General features: G+C 51.7%; 1 protein-coding gene across 2 annotated transcripts in view; it reads right to left on the bottom strand.

Annotated features, from left to right (window-relative positions):
* Positions 1-9,909: 9,909 nt before the first annotated feature.
* The window catches only part of RBPMS2 (RNA binding protein, mRNA processing factor 2), a 28,600-nt gene continuing 14,122 nt past the window's right edge, over positions 9,910-24,387 (bottom strand). The window contains exons 5-9 of one of the 2 annotated variants that reach the window (XR_009966147.1): positions 22,838-22,988; positions 22,065-22,213; positions 18,978-19,140; positions 11,482-11,551; positions 9,910-11,208 (exon numbers count right to left, since the gene is read on the bottom strand). Coding sequence is in view for 1 of the 2 variants with exons in the window: in XM_062625753.1 (XP_062481737.1) it covers positions 11,489-11,551; positions 22,065-22,213; positions 22,838-22,988 (363 nt within the window). In the remaining variant the exon portion in view is untranslated. The remainder of the gene's footprint in view (positions 11,209-11,481; positions 11,552-18,977; positions 19,141-22,064; positions 22,214-22,837; positions 22,989-24,387) is intronic. The other variant, XM_062625753.1, reaches the window with a different exon arrangement.

Genomic DNA, 24,387 nt, shown 5'->3' with positions numbered 1-24,387 from the left:
CTCTGGTGCTTGAGCCTCACCCAGGAATGCTGCTTCTGCTCTGCTAGGGCAAGGTACAGGACAGAATCATAGAATCCCAGACTGGTTTGGGTTGAAGGGACCTTAAAGCTCATCCAGTTCCCACCCCCTGCTACAGGCAGGGAACCTTCCACTAGGCCAGCTTTCTCCAAGCCCAACTAAGCTGGCACCACTCACAGACTGACTTGCTCACAGCAGTCTGAGAGTGCTCATCTGTGGCAAGTGAAACCCAGTCCTTTAGTTCTGTAATTTTTTCACACTGGAAAATATCTGGAGTGGCCACTTGTGTGTGAGTCAAGCATGGCCCAGGTCCTGTGCGCTGTGCGTGACTCACCAGCTCAGCTCCTGCTTGAGGTCTTTGTGCAGTTGTTAAGAGGCATTTTATTTAAACACATAATGGCACAGAGAGGTTTTTTTGTCCTAAAATGAGGACAATGCATTCTGTGTATTTGCTTTTACTTTTCTATATTCATCTTCTTACAAGATTACTTTCAATGATCTTATTTAGAGCCAAATTGACCCTGTAGCATTTCCCTACTAAAATACACATTTTCCTGCACAATGCTTGTAGCAAATCCTGATTTAGGATCCTGCTGACTGTGCCAATTTGTCACAAATTTAGGATGTGTTGACTATGCCAGTTTGTTGTGAATCCTGATTTAGGATCTTGTCAACCATGCAAATTTGTTGCAGGTGAGTTGCTCTAAGAATCACCATCAAATGTATTAGCCAGTGGTTTTAATATGATGTAAAAATGAGACTTCAGTGACAAGGTTCACTCTATTACTTACTACATGAATGACAAATACAAAGGAAAATCAAGTTAGAATCAAGTTAGAATGATTCACAGAGCCACCAGAGACACAAAAGGGTAAGGGAGACCCTCCCAGTGAGTCACTAGTTTCAAAGTGGACCCCCTTGTTTTCTAAACTCCTGGTGGAGCCTAGGTGTGGCTAGGTCCAATCTCAGTCTCAGCCTTGGACAACAGCTTATATCTAATGGAATTAGCTCCAAGGATTTATTAGTATTAATTAAACAGTCTGTCTGCAACTTAGTAAGTAAGAGATCTCTCTGGTAAGGAAGGATCTCTTTGTCAGGTAAGGAATCTCAAACCTAGAGAGGCATCACTGCTTGAGGGGGCAGTCACCTGGAGCTCAGTCCAGTTGCAACTTAGACCTTTAATTGGACTCATCCAAAGATCCATCCTTAGTAGCAAGGTCTCTCTCTGCCCCAAGGAGCAACCTTGAGAGGCATTCCAGCTAAAGAGGAAATCACCACCATGCAGCCACGCTGCCGACCAGGGATTGCTCAGGAAAGGCTCACTTAGCCTTTCTTTATGGGATAAAGGGCTTGGCTTGTAGTCAAATTGCATACAATGGGAAAGGTATGCATGAGACTCCTTGTGTTCACAACTTTCCTTGTTTCTTGATAAATGAGTCTTGGAAAAAAACACCATGTGTTAATGTTATCCATGTGTTCATTTCCTGATCAGTGTTCAAAGCTCATACACACTGATGTTCACTGTCTCCTCTTCATCAAGGACTGTAGCGATAGGGCAAGCAGTAACGGGTTAAAACTGAAACAGGGGAAGTTCAGGTTGAATATAAAGCAGAAGCTCTTCCCTGTGAGGGTGCTGTGGCGCTGGCACAGGGTGCCCAGAGAAGCTGTGGCTGCCCCATCCCTGGCAGTGTTCTAGGCCAGGTTGGACACAGGGGCTTGGAGCAAGCTGCTCTAGTGGAAGGTGTCCCTGTCCGTGGCAGGGCTTGGAAATGGATCAGCTTTAAGGTCCCTTCAAGCCAAACCAGTCTGGGACTCTAATGATTCTATATCCCTCCACTCTTCTGTGGGTTTCTTAGAGGAGTTCTTGGCCCAGCTACAGCTCAGGACTTTACCTCCTTTGGAACCTGTATCAAACTACTGCTGGTTTGATTAAGAGGTCAAGTGCATCTGTCACAACCCTTTGTTGTTTGCTAGCATGAGCTTTGCTCCTGATGGCCTCAGTTGCACAAGCATCAATGCCGGTATAAAATCCATGTTTGCTCTTCCCTAGAAAAACATTTTCAGAATGATTTAAAACAGGTGACCATTTTCCCCTCAGAGTTAACATATATTTGAATAGTGACGAGAAATACCCACAGTAGCAGGAGATCCTAGAAAAAGAATAAAAGAGTGGGGTGCAGGTGGCAGAGAGAACGGGTATGGAAATCTGTCCAAAATCCATGAGAGGAGAAGTACAAAGGAAAGTGCACATAACAATAACAGCACTTTCAGAGGCTGGACATGAGTGCATGCATTTCCCTAGCCCCGTAATCTTCACAGGCCAGGTTGGGTTTGCCCGTATTTACTCTAAGGCTCTGCTTTAAACAGGAATGGGTTTTCCGTGGGTAAGTCAGGACATCTCAAGATACATCTTCGTAAGCAGAAACTAGGATTGTTAAATGCTTTCTTGACATCATCTTGATGACATCATCATCTTGACAGCATCTTTGAGGAGTATCTACCATTGGGATCTGTTACCAGGTAAGAATCAGGCCACACACGGCTTGCTGGGTTGATGTAGAGCTAGTTTCCTCTAGTGGATTCCTCTCTTCTTTCTGGGGTGGTTTCATGATCATCTTGTCCAGGGAAGGGCATGCATCCCTGTTCCGTTATCTGAGGAATACAGATGCCTTCTCTCCTAGTATCTCTCCTTTATAACAGGCTCTGGAGGTGATGTTCCTCACTGTTCTTGGCAGTGCTCTGTCACTTGGGTTTTCTCCTGGGACTGTCCCAAAACGCTGCCTCATGCCCAGCCTTGTCCATGCAAGAAGGTTATACTGGGAGAAAGACACATGAGTTTAAATGGAAGTAGTGGTAACAAAATTATTTTCCACAGTCCACTGTGAAAAGCATTAGAAGTGGTGGCTCAAGGATATTTTTACCCTGAATATCTCAGCACAACTCTTACCTTTCCCATCTTGACTTTGACTTTGGCCAGTTCCTCTCTGTCCTTTGGAGCTGCAGATGCTTCAGATCTAACATTCATGCCCCGACTTTGCCCGGAAAGGAAAGGTCAGTACCTCTGACTGTCACCACTCAGAAAAATGTGAGAAAACCCGTCTAGTTTTCTCTAGGCCTCACCCAGCCCCATCCTCTGTGAGTGTCACCGGTGTTTGCTCCCACTCTCTAGTCCAGGAACCTTCCATGCTTTAGTCTGATCCAATACACAAACAGCCTCCTCGGGGAGATCAGCTTTCTCTTAACCACAACTTACTTTCTTTAGACAGCCAAAGTTTACTTGCTGGCTTTGGATTCATGTGTGTGATTGCAATCATCTTTTTTAAGGATAAAAAGACTTTAAGAAACTGTTAGCTTCCGGTTTCTTTCATGTAGTGCTTTTTTTAAGGGTAGGTGTGAGCACTTTCTTAATGCTTGAACACAAAGAAATGCTTAAATCCTCTGGAAAACATTGCCTGCATTCAGTGGGAATAATAAATTTAATCCCTAAAATAAGAGGTATTTTTTGTTCTGAGCTAAAAACTTACTGTTTTAAAAACCAAAAAGCTGTTGTTCCACATGTATTATGTGATAAATAACTGAGTGTGGCCAAAGACCTGCATGGCCATTTCAGGTTATCCCCTCTCCCATGCAATGTTCCCATAAATTCATAGAATCATAGAATGGTTTGGGATGGAAAGAACCTTAGGATCATCCAGTTCCAACCCCCAAAAGTCAAGAAACAGAGGTTTGAAGGATGAGGGAACCCTGGAGGTCTTGGTCCAAGTGTGCACTGAAGGTCTCCAAGGATGGACTTGCCCAGCAGCTTCACTGCTCTCAGTGTGCTTTTACCCCTTGTATCTGACTGGAATTCCCCTCCTATTCCCAAGGAGGGTGGTTGGTTGCTCCCCAGCCACGAGACCTCTCCATCAGAAACAAAAAATAATCGTTTAAAACTGTTATGTTTTGAGAAAGGATTTTTAGCCTCAGTTACATACTAAAATAATTTTTAAGGCTCCACTACTGCATGTAAGTTTTCCTGTATCCTTAAAATAATTTTTAAGGCTCCACTACCGCATGTAAGTTTTCCTGTATCTGTTTAATAAAGCCAAATCCATCACATGAATGCAGCACATCTTTCCCAAGAGATGCCCTTGGAACCTTTAATATGTAACATGGGCAATTTTTTTGGAACTAGCTTTTTTTTTGAGAAAAGAAACACAGACAACAGGCCCAGCTGTCCCTGGGGTTCCAGGTAAGCTCATTTCATTATTTAAATAGTAAGAAAAGAGTCAAAGTGCTCATTTCAAGCCAAGAAAGGGTCATTTTAAGACACGTCAGTTGAAATCCAGTTGATGTGTTGCAGAAAGACCCTGGCACAGGCAGCCTGACCCACAAAAGAGAAGCATTTCTCTCCAATTCCCCCAAACTGCCCTAAAAAAGGCAACATACCTATAGGTGGCAAATTCAGTGGAAAAGCAACATTTCCTACTGATTCCCAGCACATGTCTAAATCCCTACACCAGAGAGGTAACCCCCAAATAGGGGCATTTAATTAAACTTAATCAAATTTTACCCTGTGTGGTCCCAATCAGCATTTTGATGTGCTCAAGACACAACTGCAAGGGCTGGTTCAGGAGCAGGATAGGCATGACCCGTGGTCAGTGCTCAGTTTGGGAATGCATCAAACAGAAACCAGCAGAAACCAGCCCCTGGGATTGGAGGTGCTCTTCTGAATTAACATCCCTGTAAAGACCGAGCTGCAGGGTGGCGTTGGTGAGGCTGATAAATGCATTTGTTTCTAGAGGAACAACTTGCTATCAAGCCATGAGCTTGTAGGTAAGACCAACTAGCTTAGCTGCAGAGCGGCAAACCATGACAGCTGCAGGAGCATTGCCAAACGCTGTACTCGTGGCAGCCAGACCCTTTCTGAACCTGGGATCTATTTCTGAAAGCAGATGGCAGCTGGCAAAATGGCTGGGCAGAGATTCCCATTCCAAAGGTCTCAGCTGCTTTGTTTGTGAAGCCCTCACCATGACTGGTCCTCATCCATCCGGGAGAGAGGATGAAAACCGATTGGTTTTTGTTGAGTGTTTTGGCATCACAGACAAAGTGGTGGAGATCTGCAGGGGTGATCTGTTCCCAGCTTCCAGTCAGCTGTGACAGCTTGGAAAGGAAGACCTATCCCAGGGAGCTGTTTCAGGTCCCACTGCTACTGCTCACCCCTGCTTTTTTAGGAAGTGGTCCTCCAGCACAGAAGCCATATTTCCTCATGACAGTCAGGTCTGTGTTGGGAAAGCAAAAACGCTGGCTGCAGGTAAGTGCAGGAAGGCAGGTGAAGGCACAAAGTTGCCTGCAGTGCAGGGATGTCCTATCAGGCTGTCTGTCAACCCACCAGGGGCCCTACTGTGTCAAGCACGTGGAAGCAGTGCCAAATGCTGTTGACTTTGGCCAGTGATGGAACCTGTGGCTCAGACTGACTGCATCAGCAGAGCCTGTTCCAGAGGTAAGATACTGGGATAAAATGGTTGGCAGGAACCTTGTAAAATGCCACATGTGGGTGGCCACCAGTGCAGAGACCTCCTGGGAGCATTGGCAGGGATGACCCAGCCCCTGGCCGCTGATGGGGAGAAGGTGGCAGCTACTTGGTCTCCCTGGATCTGGGCAGCAATGATGCCTCTTGCTGGAGAAATCATAGCATAATGCAGCTCAGGTTGAAACCAGGGACACTGCAGAGACAGCAGAGCTGATGACCTCTCCCAGCCATTTGAAAGGTTGAAACCCCTCTAAGCTTACTTGTTCTCTTCAGCTTTCTCTCCCAGAATGCCATATGCGCATCATGGCCCCTGCTGCTGGTGCTGAGAACTCACAGTAACCTCAAAGTCAACAACAACCCTAAGATGTAAGTACTTTCTCCGTGTAGGACAACTCTGTACCACCTGTGGAGAAGCAGCATTAGTGCTTCTAAGTGCAACATTAGTGCACAGCCATCCAGACCTGTGTGCACAGCTTTTCCACTTCTGCCTTGGGAAAACATCCAGAAGAGCCAGATGCAGGAGGACTTCCAGCACTTGTTACCGGTATCTATGATTTCCAAGCTGGAAACAACTAATAGTCACTAGCATTGGTCATGGCACCAGCTGCACCAGACATTTGGCTTGGACATGTTGGCACAAGCTAACACCATCCTTTTGCCTGTTGAAACTCCTGTCCTGGGTGAGATTTGGTCCCCAGGAGAGGTCCAGGAGTTCCTACTCGTTTCTGCAACCCAGAGGAGGACGAAAGGAGCGTGTCAATCACAGTGAAGCCCAGCGGATGAAGCCCACCAGGTGAAGCACACTCTGTTTGCCATTCCTGGATTGCATGGGAAATTAAGCGGGAGGGAAGAACTATGCATTCCCATAGCAGGACAAACACCCTGGAGACTCCAATCCATTTGCATCACAGGGGGAAAGCTGGGATTTCTCCTGCTTTGAGCACCACAGACTCTGGGAGCAGGACATTTAGGATGTCTTTGAAGACACTTCTAGTTTCTGGATGGAAACTCTAGGCTGGTGTTTTCCTGCTTTTTCTGTCCCAGGGGCCTGAGCTGCTACAGCTGTTTCCTTGCTCTTGGTGCCCTGCCCACTGCTCCACAGTCGGTGCTGGACTGAGATCTGCAAGTCCAGTGGTGGCCTCTGCTCCCGCAAGGCATCCCAGCTGGCTCAGTGCATCCTCAGGTGATCTCCTGGTGCCATCTGCCGTCTGACCCAACGCCGTCCTAGCATGGCGGTGATGCCCCTGTCCACCTCCATCCTCAACCTGCAAAACGAGCTGGGAGGGGCGGCCTCCTGCCCGGTGCTTAGTAGGGAGCTGAACGTGTCATTGCTGTGTCACCACTTAAACTATGGTGTTTTCTTAGATTTTAGCTAAATGAGGAATCCTATAGGCTGTGGACTGGGAGAGGCACCCGCAAGAGGAGATCTCCAGCCCCAGGGACTTCCCAGGCTCAGATGAACCAAGCCATGGTTGAGTGGCAGGTGATGGTCCCACCGCAGCCAGGTTGGGCTATAGGCAGCCTCCCCCGCAGCAAGCCCGCTGAGATTCAGTGTGGTTTTGGGTAACAAAGCAATAACTGAGCAAAAAAAGAAAGATTTTTTTTTTATATTACTTCAGTACTGAGAAGTATTTGTGTCAAGACCCGACCCTGTCCCCAGGCCTGGGGGAAGAGGATGGTACAAGACAAAATCTATGTATTTTTCTGTGCAAAAATCTGTTCTCTTCCCTGTCCCAAACTGGAGCCTGCTGTTAAGCTCCCACATGGGAGTGTCCTGCTTTCTCGTACTCAGGTCTTGGATGCCACCTCCTGGCTTTCCCGCTGTACTATGCATCTCATCGCCACGCTGACGCAGAGCGGGAGGACCTTTCCCATTGCACTGTCAGATACAACAAAGCCATGTCAAGCCTTAGTGGTTCAAAGCAGCTTTTATTCTTTGCAGCTTGACCCAGTCTCACTTATTTTTGAATCAAGATGGAGGTAAACCCCCTAACAACCCTCCTGCCGCCCGCCCGTGGTTAGGAGAGTCCAGGCTTTTGTGCAGAATCCCATCATGGCAGCACCGTGACTCCCAAAGTTCTTCTGGGCTGTGACCCATTGCCTTGGCCCTGGCACATCTCACCTTTCACCAGATGTTATTGTGGAGGGTGTGTTTTGCTGCTAAAGCCAGATGCAGCCTGGGTCTGGGGCTGCTTGAGACATCTCCTCATGGCTGTGGCCACTGATGTCTGCCTGAACAGACAAACACTGGGAGGGCAACAGTGATCATTGAAATGGTCTTTAACCATGAAAGGCTTCAGCCTGAGTGAGGAGGGATGCCTTTGGGAAAGACGTGACAGGCTCTTCTCCTTGCACTGCTGGTACAGACCAGCAGATGGAAGTTGTTAGGATTTACAGGAGCTATTTTGATCCTTTGCAGAAGCCATTTGAGTTGCTGTTCAGTGCATTTGCTGTAGAAACGGGCTGAAGGCACCAGATCATGGAATCTGCACAACTGAGCTGCATCTGGGTTCCCTTAATCATCAGCAGGACCATGAGGAGAGCATCCTGACCTCGACTGCTGTGACCAGTAGGTCCCTGGACGAATGCAGGTGTTAAATGACCTGCCTCCTTTTCTGTATCTCTGGCTTCAGATAGGGACTGAGTTTTGCATGTGGCCTCTCTGAAGATACCCTGGCCTGTGACGTGTCTGATCAGCGCAGCTGTGCCAAGAAGCCTTTTTGCATCAGAACAGCTGGATTTTCTATTTCCAAAGTGCTCCTGGGCCACAGGCCTTGCCAGAGCTTTTGGGAGAGAAAGGTTCAAATGCTCCCCCATTGATTTATCCTTTTGTCCCACCTTCAAAATGAGACAAAAAGAGAGTTTCCAGTAACATGTAAAATTAAAATGTGGCAAAACCAGACTTTTCCCTTATTTGTTCTTTTTCCAGCCCTGATGTGATGCTCAGAGCGCATCCCGTTGAGCAGGACACAAGTGAAGGCAGATGTGAGGGGCGGGGGGTGGGGGCAGGGGCATTGCACACACACACGAGCAGGCATGGGCACAGGCAGCAAGCGCACACACGTGTGCACACGCCTGCGCCAGGCGTGCACCGGCCAGGAGGGGGACGCTTGGGGACCCTCAGCACAGACGTGACCTACTTTAGCTCCGAGGCGAGCCACGTTGTGCGGGCCAGGGTAAGAGCTTAATAGAGCCAGGCATGAATTATTGACGGCCCGGGCATGTTAATGCACGGACTAACGGTGCTTTTCTGCAGCAAAAAAACTCTCCTCTATAATTTAAAGCCTCTCACACTCCCATCACCGGCCCCCTGCACTCTCTGGGGTGTTTCCGCTTAGGTGAGCAGAGCAGTGAGATGTGGATAGACCCAGCAGGAGAGAGCCGGCCCGGCAGGAGCCGGGATGAGGGCAGGTGCGGGATGCAGGCAGGAGCCGGGATGCAGGCATGAGTCGGGGTGAGGGCATGAGTCGGGATGAGGGCAGGAGCCGGGATGCGGGCAGGAGCCGGGATGCGGGCAGGAGCTGGGATGCGGGCAGGAGCAGGAGCCAGCTTTGCCTGAGCCACAGGCAGGGGGATCCCGTGGGAAGGGGCTGGCAGCACTGCTCTGGCTCGGGCAGCCTCGCAGCGAGCCACTTTCCGGAGCGGCAGCGCTCCGCGGAGCCCATTCCCAGGCGCGGGGGCCACTGGGGCTATTTTTAGAGCTGCCTTTTGCTGCTTCTGGTTGTTTTATTTTCTCTCGCTGCTCCTCGCCTTCGAGCAGCGCTGCCCTCACAGCCCCGGGAGAAAGGGAAACACTGGTCCCTGGGGCGGGAGGGCTACAGGAGCACCACAAGGCAGGGACAAGCTGAGCTACAGGAACCCCTTCAGCACAGCAGGGAGACCACCCCATTATATCTCCCACCAGGACAACCACCCCCTGCCCAGGGGTGCCATTCCCACAGCCCTTTCAGCAGGTACAGACGAGAAGACATCGTCAGCCCCGGCCAGGGCGCCCTGCACCGGAGGAGGAGCTGGGCGATGCTGCAGCTCCAGAGGACGTTTGCCTTCTATGGACATCTCTCCTCGTTGCACCGCTGGCACGGAAGAGAGGCCTCAGCCTCCGCAGGCACTGGGGAGGGAAACAAACACACCCCAAAAAGGCCCACCGAGGGCTCCAGCAGCACTCGGCCTCAACAGCCCTTTTAACACATGGGAGCAGGCAAGGACTCACCCTGCACCTATGGGGACAAGATGCCCCAACCCCAGTCACAGCATGCAGCAGCGTCCCAGAGTAGCCTGGATCCTTGTGAGCAGGGCTGGGGCCGCAGGCACAGAGGGGAAGGGGTGTGGGTATGGGCAAGCCTGAAGCAGCCCCAGAAGAAAACACAGGAGACCACAGAAAGAGTCACAGCAGCCTCTGGGGATATATTTTTATCCTTTTTTTTTTTTGTTTAGGTTTTGTTTTTTTTTTTTTTTTTCCATTTCATATATTATCCAGTTTCACATTCTCATAGGATCAGCAATTATATAGCAACTTATTCTCAACTCTTTTAATACAAGCGAGACAGCCATGGTCAGATAATACTGAAAGCACTTCAATACCAAGCAATAAGATGCTAGAACAAAAATTGCACAAGTTCTCATTTACTATGCCTGACTGAATCATTGGTACAGAAGACAACCCTTCTCTTTCAAGCTTTGAACTAAACATTAACTTATCTTACAGGATTACAATTTCTCTTTAATAATAATAATAATAATAATTAATTGCACACAAACACACAAAAACTTCTTTATGATGCATAAATATTTCCTTATTACACATGGTACAAAAATACTCGTACTTCTTTTTTTGTTCGGTATTCCCATAAGGATGGCTGATGTTTGACAGGACTGGATGCTCTCCAATCAGAAGGACGTGGAAAACAAAACAAAAAAAATCCAAAAAAAAAAAAAGTTTAGATCTTTTACAGCTGTTCTATAGATAGAAGTTTGAGGAAGAAAAAAAGCTAATAGAATAACCCTGACTTTGAGAGCAGAGGAGAACGGCTGAGAACAGAAACCCAGTGCATTGTACTTGGAAAAAACCAAAACAAAACAAGGGAAAAAAAACAACGGAGCATTTCTCAAATTTTTCTGGGTGTACTGGGAAGGGGAGGGCAGAGGTGGGAGAAGGGGTGAGACAAGGACAGTTTAGTATTTCTCAAAGCCCAGTATTCACTGAAGCAAGATGAAAACGTTGATGGGTCAATCTGTTGGGCCAAGACCTGTTGCTAACGGTTACACAAACGCTAGAACAAACAAACTTACACTCACACATACACAAGTTAAGTGTTTTAATTCATGCCAGAAAACATGCAAAACCCATTGCCTTTCGTTCCCTTCAGCTGAGCCACTGGGACAGGGCGAGCCCGGGGAAGCCCAGGACAGAGACCCCCGGGCTGGGCTTCGGCACAGCCGCACTGCGAAGCTCAGCCAGGGAGGATGTCCTGGGGAGGAAGGGAGGGAGGGAGGGATGGAGGCGGCGCATAGCCCATGGTGGCTTCACAGTCCAGGGATGGGGGATGCTGGCAGCCCCTGGGGAGCGCGCCGGGGCCGGGTGCCTTGTCACCAAACCAAACCAAGAGGAGTTTGAGTGATCATCCCTGGCACATTGCTCCGGAGAGGCAGGGAGGAGGAACACGAGCCGAGGAGAGACGCTGCAGGAAAGGAGCAGCAGTGAGCAGGGCAGGTTGGATCTGCTCCCAAAGCAGCACCCACAGCCCCTTCTCCACCCTCAGACTTGGGGCAGGGAGAGTTTCCCTGCTCCCACAAGGGTGGGTTTGGCTCCACCATCCATCACTGTTAACCCAACCACACTGGTTGATGTGGGGGGCTGAGCCCAAGCTCCCATCCCTCCTCCCCACAGGAGCCCAAGAATCCCAGGGATGAACAAGGCAAGCACCTGGCTCCAAGAGCCATCAACTACTTACTAACGAACTAACAAAACTGACGAGACTTCCATCCTTGCTGGGTAGCTTCAGAGGGAGGGTACCAGCGCATCTGGAAAAGAAAGCCATGCCAGAGGTCCATGATTCAGGATTATCTCAGCCAGAGCCCAAACCACCAGCTCCTTCAGGCCATGTACAAACTCCACTGATTTTCCATGCTGGAGACATCCTTAACTGAGGCTCCAGGGTGAGCCACAAATACTACCCGAGCAGCATCCCAACCTGGGGCTGCACTGTGCCAGCACTACACTGGCCAGCTCTGGTGGCTCATGCAAGGACAGGCCCAGGCTCACCAGGCACTGGGACCTGGCCAGGTCCTCCCCCAAGGAGCACAGCAGGGTCCCACACATCTCAACTACTGTCTGCCTACTGGCATAGCCAGAAGACAGCCACCAAGTACACACTCATGCCTGGCCCTGATCACTACAACACACAGAACATCACCGTCCAAGCTGGGAAAGCTCCTCACCACCAAGCTATATATGAAGTTTACCACTGCAGAAGTGTGCACAAGGAGGGGCTGTTTCCCTCCACCCAGCATGCTCCCTCTCCCACCCACCCCCCATATTTCCATATTTACATCCTTCCCCTTGTTCAGGCTAAGGCAGGTGGAGGTGGCTCATGTTGGGCATCCCAAAGTGGTGGCCACTCTGCCCTCAGACAGTAGAAGGAAGCATCTCCTCACCACACACTTAAGCCAGACCACCTCTACACAACATGCATTAGGTAAGAACTGGCTCATCCACCACAGAGAAGACCCATGAAGTTTCTAAGACACAACCCAGCCATCAGAAAAGGCTCCAGGCAAACCACGTCACAGGAAGAACTTGGTAGAGCTGCAAACCAGCGAGACTTGGAGGCTTCCCTGGCAGGTCATTGCTGCCACATCTACTACCGAGGCCTGCTCCTTGCCAAGGACTGCTAGATGGGGACCCAACAAGAGACACGGAAACAGGAACTGAACAGACACTTTCCAGCTTGTCAGTAGATGCAGCAACCTGGCAATGTCCAGTAGAATAGCATCAGACATCCAGATGCTCCCATTTGGTACATCAGGCTGAGCTGAGGTAGCAGCTTCATGCCCGAGAGCAGCAGGAAAAGTCTGTATCGCTTGAATGAGCATAGATCAGAGCAGGAACAGCTCATGGTTCAGTCCTGCTGCTGCTGCTGCTGCAAATGGAGCTGAAACACAGTGGCCAGCCCCACTCTCCTTCCTCCCTAGCTGGTGCTGACAGGCATCAAAGAGCAGCAGCTACACAGAGGGCTCTGGGTACCAGCAGAATGATGGACTGTAAGATGGGCAGAAAGGGGCAGAAAACCCTCTGGAGCCTGGTGTGAACTGCTCCCCCTGTTAAACCATCCTGGCAAGGCTGTCCCCTTCCCTGAACAAGCCCGGCTGGATGCTCTCCTCCCAAGCACATGCACTACGTGCCAGAGGAAAAACAACAGTATTCCCAGAGCAGCTCCAACCCCCACGCATGGCACTCTCCCACTAAGAGGGACCCTTGGTCAAGGGCATTCAGGCTTTCTTGAAGCAAGCACCCAGATCAGTTGGGCAAAGGAAGAGCTGCAGCCACAGCCAAAGCATCTAGCTTAGCAGAAGCTTTAGAGCTTCTCTAACACATAGCTGCCTGCACCCAGCAAGGGAGAACCTGCCAGCCAGGTCTCTTGCCAGAGTCAGGTCTCCTCTGCAGGCTGTAAGCATGCAAGAGACCTCAAGAAAGCCACAGCAGGTTGAGATATAAGTGGCAATGAGGGGGAGATGGGGACTGGCTATGTTCTAACCAGGCACACTGTCCACCTGATGCGCTACATGACTCTGCAATGCAAGTCTTGCTGCAAAGGTAACCAGGAGTGGAGATGCAGACCTATGTCCCCAGTCCCAGCTGTCCAGAAGCTGTACACAGGCCTCCAGAAGAGTCAGAACTGAAAACCAGGGCACCCAGAGCCTCAGTGACATCCCTTGGATTACTCTCCAAGCCAGGCACATTCAGTCAGTCCCTTCAAACCCTACTCCCTTTACCCCTGTAAGAAACAGATGTCTGGCACCCAATGAGGATGCCAAGCCAGAGGCATTGTATTCACTCCTTCACGCGAAGACATGCAGCAAGCTGCCAGGGCCTTGACTCTGCAGCATCCTTACTGGAGCTGGAGGGGAGAAGAAGCACACACCTCCCAGAAAGCACAGCTGCCTGTGATGGCCAAGCCCTCCCTCCACACGCACAAGGGCTGTGATGCCAGTAACTGAACAGCTTCAAGCATGACTCAGTGACCTCAAGTCTGTCTTCTTGTGACAGCTCCCACAGGGAGGAGCACTGCACATCACATCCCACAGGGAGGAGTTCCTGCTGGATCCCAGCTCCCGTTCAGGCACCACCATCACAATTGAAGCTGTCTATAGCCTGGCACACTGGGCTGGTTGGACTCCTTGTCAGGCACCTTCACAAGGCAAGTGTCACCAAATCAGCTCCCACCTGGCCCCATAGCTCAGTCCATGACACAGCAGCCAGATGTGTCCCATTCAATCCAGTCTTGGGCGGAGGGAATCAAGGACATGGACTTGACCAAGACTCTCCTCCCCAGTCCCATCTAGTGCTATGAACAAAAAGCCATCTTGGTGCCATGCACACCATGCTCCATCAGCCTGTAAGAGGGACCCAGCTCAGCTGCACTCTTGGTGCCCAGCCTGAGGCCACCACACTGGTCTGGGGCACAGTTATCTCCTTCCACCAACACAGGCCACGAAGACAGCAGCTTGGTGCAGGCAGCAGCATCACTGGCAACTATGGGTCCACCACAGTGCAAGGACAGGGGCTCCTTCCCGCCCCCAGCCCTGCCATGGGGAGGCGCTTGCTCAGCAGAGCCCCATCTCCTCAGCAGCCGCAGTCCTTCAGGGCCGAGGTTTCACACTCCAGCACCCTCCCCTCCACAGCTGGAAGTCGTTTGTTTCCTCCTGCCCAGCAGCAACAGGAAACTCCCCCTGCATTCACAAGGCTGCGAGTGCTTAACCCTGGGAGCTGCCTCCATCCCACGCCAGGCTCTGGGTGAGCAGCACGGCTCTGGGTAAGCGGGCACAGCAGCCACACACATGCAGGATCGTTATCCCCCAACCCAGCTCCTCGTCCTCTCCTCAGGGGCCTAAGCCACCTCTGCCCCACACGCACCCCCCACCCCAGGCCTGGCCAAGCTTCCACAGAAATTCTGTGGGTTTTTTTTCTTAAAACACGCACTGTCAGTGGTTACGGCATTAATGAGCCTCCACTTCCGATGGAGCACCTCTCCTTGCCTTCCTCCGTAGGGCTTCAATGCTCATGCACCAAACACAACCACCCTGCCTCGTGGCAGCCCCACATGCCAGTAGCACAGAGGGGCTCAGCCCGGAGGCCGGCAGGAGCTTGTGCAGATGCAGTGATCCTGGGCACAAGCCGAGGCTCTAACACGCTGGCAGGGTGAGGAAATGACCTGCCAGGTCCTTCAGCCCACAGAAAGAATAAGGACTTGATGGGATGAGGCAGGAACACCCCTCACTAGCAGGGATGTTTCTGAGACCAGCAGAAAGCACCAGAAGAACCAGACTGGAGGCAACAGCTGGGCAAGAGGACGGTTTTCACATCTAAAGTGTCTCGGCACCTTGCTGTTGCCACAGGAGCAGAGAGGCTCTGCAAACAGAGGGCTCCTGGAGCCATCTGAAAGAGACCACCAGCACCATAGTGGAATGTACAGGACTGTCCCAAGAGGATTGCACCCTGTCAGGCCAAGCCAGAGCACTTCCCATGGGGAGCAGGTTTCTCCAAGAGCTTTCAGAAGATCTGTTATCTCTCAAAATACTATATCTGTCAAGGAGGAAGATGAGAAAGGGTGATTGGAGGCATCTGGCACTGGGTGAAGAAAATAGAGCAAGGGAAGCTTTTACTGGAAGAGACACAGTGTTGTTTCTGTAGCTGCATTAGCTCACAGCTGGAAGGGGGTCTGGCCACATCTGCAACCATCACATCTGCCTGTGGTGATGAGACAGACACCACCAGCTCACCGCAGTCAGCCTTGAGCTGCAGTGTGCAACACCTGTCCCAGGAAACAGCTGGAGAAGATGAATTTGCGCCTTTGCCTGCCACCTTCCAGAGGCCAGATGAAACATCCAGAAGAGCCTCTCCCTTGCTGCAGCACAAGATCAGCACACTTAAATGGTAAATGGGATAAATACCCCATCAGTGCTTCACTTCCCTCGTCATGTCCTCCACTGCCTCTCCCAACTACCCTCAGAATTTCAATTTCCCATCTTGCCCACCGTCCTCATGGAGAGCAATTCCTTCAGTAGGAAAGTAAGATGAAGGATGGATGGCCTGAATACAGAGATCCATCCTCAAGCTGCATTTAGCTCAGGTGGCCTGCCTTTCCTCCTTAGTTACTTCTACATCTTTTTATCTTTGCTTTGCAGTCAGTTCCAGCATCTTGTAGTGCTCAGAGCTGTCCCTACCACTGGAATGGACCCAGCCACCTCCACAGGTACAAGAAAGGCTCCCTGTGCAGGCAGGGACAAAACAATGTTGTGCTCCTGGGAGCTGGTGAGATCCCAACCAACGCATCCAAGAGCTGTATCTAGTCACCAGCTCCTGATGTGCAAAGTGATACCTTCAGCTATGCTGCTGCTGAGACAGCCTGACCCTGGCAAGCCACAGATACATCACTGTCACCACTTTCCCATGCTGATGGTCACTGCATGCAAGCCTTGGGCACACCACAGCGGTGGACAGCAAGAGCTGCTCTGCTCCAGCTGGGAACACAGCTGACAGGGCACAGCCCAGGGCAGGCAAGGACAACCTGCAAAGGTGCACCCATGAGGCACTAATATCACCCATTAGCACTCTCTAGGCACACATTTCCGCCCTCAGCGGTAGGCATTTCACCCAAGCCACACGCTTGTAGGGTCCTTCAGGGGTCTGGGTTAAGCAGAGGAGCATCCAAACATTTGCTGGTTAAGACCAAGCAGCTCAACCCACCACCAAGAATACCTCACTTGCAATCAAATCAAGCACATACATCCCCAAGGCAGCCATGGTGAGGGAGGGCTAGGGGACGTCTCACACCATGTCGAAGAGCATGCGGAAGATGATTGGCACTGATCCATTCTGTTGCTTAGGAGGAGAGTTTTAACAGGCACCCCTCCAATGCCTTGTACGCCTCTGGGCCTTGAGGCAGCTTATGCTGCAGCTCATGGAGACATTCCCATCTTAAAGTCCATAGCAAACAAGCGTTTTTCCTTTTCCCGGACTGGACACGAGTTGTGCTGCTTTCCTTTGGGTTGAGCTAGGGAGAACCCAGGCTGGCCACAGCTCAGGGAGTCACTTCAGATGGCATCTTGGTCCAGGTTGCTCATCACATGTGATTTAGCAAGAATGGCTGCTCAGGTACCTGGAGGAGCCAAGAGCATGCCCTGCTTGCTCCTCTCTGGCTAGAAGGAAAGGGCTGGCCCGGGGAGAGCTTACTCAGGGCTGCCTGGGCAGCTATGCCAGCACTGAGTCACTGGTTTAGAAAGACATGAAGGTCTTGAAGAGTGCTTCACACCTCTGGGAAGCATGAAGGTTGCCCAGAAAGAATAATCCTGCAAAGTCCTACGCAAGAGCTCCAACAAACATGCTACAAGTTATCAGGTGTAGAAAATCCATCACTGTCTGCAGTCTCCCATCCCAGGGAGGTTCTATCAGAGCTCAGCTGACACAACACGGAAGTTCAGGAGATTTTTGCAGATGGGACCATGAAATGAGTCCAGAGGTTAGTGGTGCGCAAAGGCAGATCCCCATTGTCCAGCAGATCCACCATGGCCATTGCTTGGTGCTCCAGGGCTCAGCCAGGCTGGTGGCACCAGGTGGTCACACACCCAGCAAGTAGCAGCCTCCCAACAGTACAGCACTGAAAGAGGAGGACCTGAGCCTGCCCCAGCACACCTTCACCATACTCACAGTTCTCACCAGATCACAGCCACCATGATCTGCCTCAGTCCATCCACAAGAGCAGCCACTGCTCAGGAAATCCAGCTTGCTCTAAGCCAGCTCCCACAGCAAACAAGAGGGAAAGGTTTCTTCTGAGCACTGACATCTTCTTTGATCACTGGGCTCTGCCTCAGCTCAGTGCTGGGAAGCCTTAGGGTCCTGCTGGGCTCTTACACCACCACCATATAGCCATGGTCCAGGCCTGTTCCTCCCGCCCACCACTTGCTTGGTCAGGTCCTAAGTTCATCGACCATTTCCTTAAAGCCTCCAGACAAGGCTGCTGCCAGCAGCAGCAACATGGATGCTCTGAGGGTACCTTGGGCAGCCCCCCCCCCAAAGGACTAGCATCTGCAACCTGCTTCCTGCCTTGAAAACACCTACCCTAGACAGTCTCCTGGGCTCTGGGTACCCCACGTGTCAGCCTAGTCTCCTACAACCACCATGCTATAACCACCAACAGCATCAGTCATGTTCTTATGACGTTTCCTACTCCCCACTCAGAGCCTGGCTTTGCAGTACTCCAAAACAAGCGGTTGCCCATCAGAGATGCAATGCAGCCCAACTCCATCACACAGGCAATAGCTGTTCACCTGGTCCCAACAGAACATGACAAGCTGCATCATTATGATTGCATCAAGCTCTCCCCATGAGACCAGCTCTGCACATCTTTGCACCACAGTCTTGTAAGGGCAAAGGCAGACCTGGCCTCCCATCTTTGATAAATTCTTTCCCCAATCTCACTACCACACAGAGGAAAAACCACTACCCAGAACCACTGCAACGAGAAGAGAGCCAAGACTCAGTTCCTTCAGTTAGAGCTGACCACAGCAACCATCCTCCCTGACAACCAGTCCCAAGCCAGGCCTTCTTCCCCCTTCGCCTGTGATGTCAGGTTGCAAGGGAGAAGCCAAGCTCCAGGTGGGAACTTGCTCCATTTCCAGTAACTGGAAAGGAAAGAGGTGAGATTAGACCCAGGATTAAGGGCAGGGTCTGTCCCGATATGCGATTCTGGAACAAAGTGACCGGCAAGTGCTGCTGTCTAAGGTGCCCACTAGAATTTAGTTGTGTGCTATCACTATCACGTCACTCACCTCCCCCACCGTGTGCCAGGAGTGAGATCAAGGTGTATATTTCTGGTTGCCCTCAAAGGGTCGTGGTTGGGGAGAAACCAGGTTTCCTTCATGCCGAGCGGCAGGGTTGGCCCTGCCCTGGCTCAACCAGGCTGCTCCCCTCCCACCGGCGGGACCTGGCTGAGCCTGGCTCAGCTGGGAGGAGTTGATGTAAGATGGTGCCATGCTGTGTGCGCCATGTCATGTGCTGCCAAGTTGGAGATGTGGGTTAGAAAGAAGGCCTGGCATCTCATTCCCCAGGCTCTGGTGGGTGGGTAGCGTGAGGCCCATGCACTGGGTTGCCAAGGAGATACGGGCTACAGAGATGGGCAGAAGCTTGCAAATCCCATGGTGCACCTTGGAGGAGAGATGGTTACCTTACCAGTCTTTCCAGACGGGGCTGCCATCATGCTTAACACTCCTAGGAATGAAGCTGTAGTACAGCCACTCCACTAGCTGCAATAAGGCATCACTAGGATGTCCCATCTCCAGGGACAGCTCTGAGCTTCAGGGCTAGCCTGCGCTGGCATCATGGCTGGAGTTCACTAGGGACATCAAAGGAGGGATTTGAGAGAGGGTGGGAGGGAGGGAAGGCAAATGGGACAATCTTAAAGTCAGCAGAGTTCCCACAGGTAGAGGCCCTCGGTGGTGCAGGGTCAGGTCACAGTCACATCTGCAGCAGCCAGGTGCCTGCTGGGAACATCACCAACAGCTCCCATTGTGCCAGACCAGGCCCAGCCTGTGCCACCTCCTGCCCCTTGTCAGCCCTCTGGGCAGCTCTCAGGAGGCTGCATAGGTGCAGGGAGCAGCCACCTCCTCTCCTGCTCACTACCAGACTTGAACACAGCTGCAGGAGGACAAGCACAGCAGGTTTAAATCTTCTGTGCCAAGCTCTCGCTTTAGCTACAGCCTCCAACTTCATGCCTGCCTCTGGACTGACTGTTATAGAGCTGCGATAGCTCTGGCCATCCCCATGAACATCCTCCACAGCCAACACTAGCCTCAGGAGGAAGAGCTGCAGCTGCTCTGGAGAACAACCCATGTGCCCACCACCCCACCAGCATGGAAAACCAAGCCCTAACCAGCACAAGCAGAGGGCTCAGCACACCGAGACTAAGGTTAGCCCAGTTTGTGAGCAAAAGTCACTTTACTGACTTGCTCCACCCTGCCCCAGCTCTGCAGAGGGCTCCAGCCTAGAGACCAGGCAGCTCAGACCTGCCAGCCTGAGTAATGTTTAACCCCATAAAACTTTATTGGTAACATATACTGCGCCAGAAGGTCTCCCTGTGAGGCCACTGCCAGCTCCAGCACAAACCAGCAAGGAGCTCCTGTAACTGCTCGGCCAGCCCAGGTACTCTTGGAAGAAAGCTGGGTCCAGCAATGTCCTGGAGGGGCTACACTAGCTCCTCAAATGGGGACTTGCCCCCAGGTCTTATGAACCTCCTTGGGCAAGGACTCCTACCTATACAGGGAGCTCCTTAGCCTTAGGATCATTACTGTGACCAGAAGAGCTCCTTGAAAGCTAGTAGCTTGCCAACTGGAGGGCAGGAACTAAGACCCCAGAGGGAAAAGATGCAGCTGAAGCCTCCTTGACACCCTCCACTTCAGGAGGGCAGAGTTTTTCTCCCCCATCATGCACCATAAAGCTTGGGGTCTAACCCCTATGCTCAGGGTCTCCATACAGTCACCAATAATCATCCCTGAAGGAACTGCAGTAATGGTTTCATCTTCCCTGTGAGGGTGCTGAGGCGCTGGCACAGGGTGCCCAGAGAAGCTGTGGCTGCCCCATCCCTGGCAGTGTTCAAGGCCAGGTTGGACACAGGCGCTTGGAGCAAGCTGCTCTAGTGGAAGGTGTCCCTGCCCGTGGCAGGGGTTAGAACTGGATGAGCTTTAAGGTCCCTTCCAGCCCAACCTTTTCTATGACCTTATCATCCCCTCAACCACATCAGCCAGACCAGAAGGGTTTTTTATTGGTCCTCCTTGTCAGGGGCAATTCAACTGGCAACAGCCCTTAGCTCCATTAACCAACACCAGAAGGGGCAGCAAAAAAGGGCTACCCAGGAGCAGAGCACACTCCTCTAGTTGTGGGCACCATCAGTAACTTTCAGATAACACCAACGAGCATCAGCCTCCTGGTGAAGGACCAGCCTGGCTCTGGAGGCTCTTGAAGAACAAGCCAGTGCCTGGTCCTGCCTTGGGCCCTATGCACATCTTGCCTAGCCTGCAGAAGCTTCAGCCCATAACTAGCTCACCAGTAAAGGGGCAAAAGCAGCAGAGGCCTGCAGGGGTGCAAGGGGCAGGACAGACAAGTCTACACAAGCCACAAGCTTGCATTCCCTCCACTGCCTCTGTATTGCATTTGGGAGACAAGCTGGGCAGTTACAGTCAAGACACTTGCAAGAAACAAGAGGATGCCAAAGGGCCAACCAAGCATCGGCCAGGTGAACAAGGTGAGGGGACACAGATTTTCCTCTCAATTTGAGTAGGGAAGATAAGCACCCTGCAGAGAGCAGAGGTTAAGTCCCAATGCTCTGGGGTCTAAGCCAGAGTCCCACTGCCATAGTCCCCCATGGCACTACTAAAGGAGCAGAGACCAAAGCAGGCAGAGCACAGCTGGCTGGTAACACTAAGCAGGGCAGGGAGAGGGCCTCCAGTTTCTCCTACACAACTGCTCTAGACCAAGCACCTTAATCTGGAATTACGACACTACTATTTCAGCTTTCCCTTGCATTTCCATGGTTTCAGGGGCTTCATGCTCAGCAGGGGTGCTGGTCTCAATACATTAAAGCATTCCAGTTTCAGATCAGTACAGGCATCCCTACATCTCCAGCTGTCAGCTACAGACCCTGGGGGACTAGGCAGTGGGTTGAACCACCACCAGCATTTCCAGGGGCTCATAGATGGAGTAACCCCCTCTAGCCTGCATCCAGGGTATATAACACTGTCCCATCAGAGCTCCTCACTGTGACAAGGACTCGCTCGTCTCCTGCAGGACCTTCTCCTCCAGCTTCAAGAGTATTTGAACTGCTTGGCCCCAAGGGGTCCCAGCTGAGCCCCTCAGCTTCAACACCGAGCTAAACCTGTTGCCTTTGCCATGACTTCAATGAGGACATTTTACTTGCTGGCAGGCAGTTTTTCCTCCCAGCAGTTCCAGCCTCTGGCCACAGGGACCAAAGCAGCCAGCCAGAAACTGAGCCCCGACTCTCCCATCTGCCTGCCTCCTGCCGGGAAGCAGGCTGGACCTCCAGGTCAGAAGTCATCATCCAGCCCTGGCTGCTCTGGGCCACACAGACCCATCCCCTGCGGTTTGCTCCGAGCTGGGGGGCCCCAACGCACTTGAGCCGGGAGGAGGCTCTGCCCGGGAGCCAAGGTGCGGAGGCCAGGGCCGGAGCAGCCAAGCAGAACCCGCGGGAGCGAGCGCCAGGGCAGGGGAGAAGGGGGCCGGGTTCTGGCGCAGGGAGCAACTCACCTGAGCGTGAAGAGCAGCAGCTGCGGCGGCGGCCGCTGGGTACGTGAAGGCAGCATGGGGGATGGCGGGGGTCAGCTCCGTGGTGTACAGCGGGTACGGAGCCCACGCCTCTGGCGATGCTGGAATAAGAGCTGCTCCAGTCAGGTCATCTACACAGCGGGAGACAAGGTGGCAGCAGCTCAGTCGCTGGCCCCAGCAGCTTGGTTCAAGGGGTTTCCAACCCCAAGCTGGAGCTTCGCACTGAGGCATAAAATCTTGCACCCCTCCAGCATTCCTGTGACCAGCTGCTCCTCCAGCCTTGCCAAGAGAGGCCAGGAACAAGCTCTGTCACTGCTCAGCTACCCACCTGGGCTTTGGACACACACATAGGACAGGGATGGTGTTACAGGACAGCAAGACAGAGGACAGGGCTTTCAGCACTACATTACAGGCTGCCCAACAAGCCCCAGCAGGGCTGCTCGCCCCACCAAGCTACACTGAAGGCACGTAACACAGAACCCATCCTTTCTGCTTGGCACCTAGGGACGATTTAAAGGACTTATGGTATCACTTGAACTACCCAAACCAGTTCTGCTCTCCCAACAATTCTAGTGTCAGCCAGAAGCCTTACCAGATGCATGTTTCTCTGTTGTAAACCTAATATTCTGGCCTTCTTGCACCAGGCATATTTCAGCCAGAGCATACATATGTATGGTTCTTTTTCCACCCTGTCAACATTCCCAGGGTTGGGCATCTCCCAGGTTGCACCAGCCATGGCCTCAAAGCATACTCACAAGGGTCCCGTGCAATGAAGTGTGCACCCAAGGCAGGGTGGATGTTGGTAGGGTTTGGCGTGGCCATCAGCTTGCTCTTGGCCATCTTTGTGTTGGCTTTCGCAAATTCTAATCTCAAGGTCTGGGGGTTCTCTGGGTCAAAGCGGATGCCCTGTCACAGAAGAAAGCACAGGAATCTCTCAGAGGGGAGGTTTCCAGTCCAAGCAAGGGCTGTGCCTGTCCACGGAGCAAAGCCCAACTGGGAAACCAAGGCCACCATGATGCAGTCACATGCCCATGTCGCCTCACTGCAACACTCGAGCCCCCACGTGCTTGTATTTCTATGTTTGGCTGGCCTAGGACCACTGTTTCCAGCATGGTGGATACTTCTACCAACACTGACCAGGAAATATCCACCTGCTGGAGCTGGGATAACCCATCTGTACTGGAGCTCCTACCTGTAGTGCTGCTACAGGCAGAGACACTAGCACATGCCACAGTGCCCAAAGCAAGGTCTACAGCAGAGCAGAACCAGATCAGCATGTCTTGCTGCCTAGCTCCCACAGAGTATGCTGATAGTTTTGGGTATGCCTCCCATGTTGACCATCTTCAGGTCTTTTTCTTGAGCTGCAGCAGTTTGGAAACACTGTGAATGTGCTAAAGAGCCCATACTAGACAGCTTAGGCCCTGCCATGCAAACAGCAGCATGGGAAGGCTGGTTTCCTTCCTTTCTGAAGGAAGTACCTTCTGGCTGCAGAGGTCTTGGCAGATAGTCCAGGACAAGGACCTGCTCTGCTGACCTGCCACACACTTGACACCTGGGCATTAGGTAAGAGGCTTTAACAAGGCCACTAGCACCAAGCAAGTCCTACAGCCACATGACAGACCAGCTTTGAACTGAGCCTGCTTCTCTACTCTCATACCCTGGTAAGCGTGACCCAGAGCTTCAGAAAACTCATGTTAAACAAAAGTTGAGCTCCACATGCCTACTTAAAACATTACAGGGTGTCAGATGGGTATCACTCTGTGCCTGGGAACCACCTCTGTCCACAAGACCTCTCTTCTCATCAGTTTTCCAAGGGCTGGTTCCCCAGAGAAAACCTGGCTGCTCCGGGTACCCCAAGCAAAGCCCAAGTCAAGCAAGTCCCCACCTTGGTGCTCAGTGCTCCCTGAAGAGTAGCTCTGGCCACACATTGACACACGTAAGTAATCCATGCTCATTTGAACAAGGTGGCTCCCTTAGTTCACCAGTCTTCCCCATACAGGAGGGAGCACTTAATGGATAACAAATAGGCTTCACAGCCTGGATCTTGTCATCAGAGGCCAATTATTGAGTTGCATGCAAACTCAAGGAAAAGAAGTAGCTGTTCTTTCCCCATACCCTCAGAGGCCCTGGAGCAGTCTTCCAGTGGTCAGAAACTACATCTACACCAAGTGTGGAATAGTCTGCATTCATTTGCTCACACTGATGTCAGCCTTAAACAGCTCTGCTGCTTCCCTGGCGAGATGCTGCAGGACCATTTGGCTTCTGTACTCAAGGGCACAGCTATGACACCCTAACACTTCCCATG

Source organism: Pezoporus occidentalis, unplaced genomic scaffold, assembly GCF_034315485.1.
Source record: "Pezoporus occidentalis ecotype Australia unplaced genomic scaffold, CSIRO_AGI_Poc_V1 ctg282, whole genome shotgun sequence".
Taxonomy (NCBI): Eukaryota; Metazoa; Chordata; class Aves; order Psittaciformes; family Psittacidae; genus Pezoporus; species Pezoporus occidentalis.
Note: the sequence above shows the minus strand (reverse complement) of the source record. Positions and strands in the feature narration are given on the sequence as shown.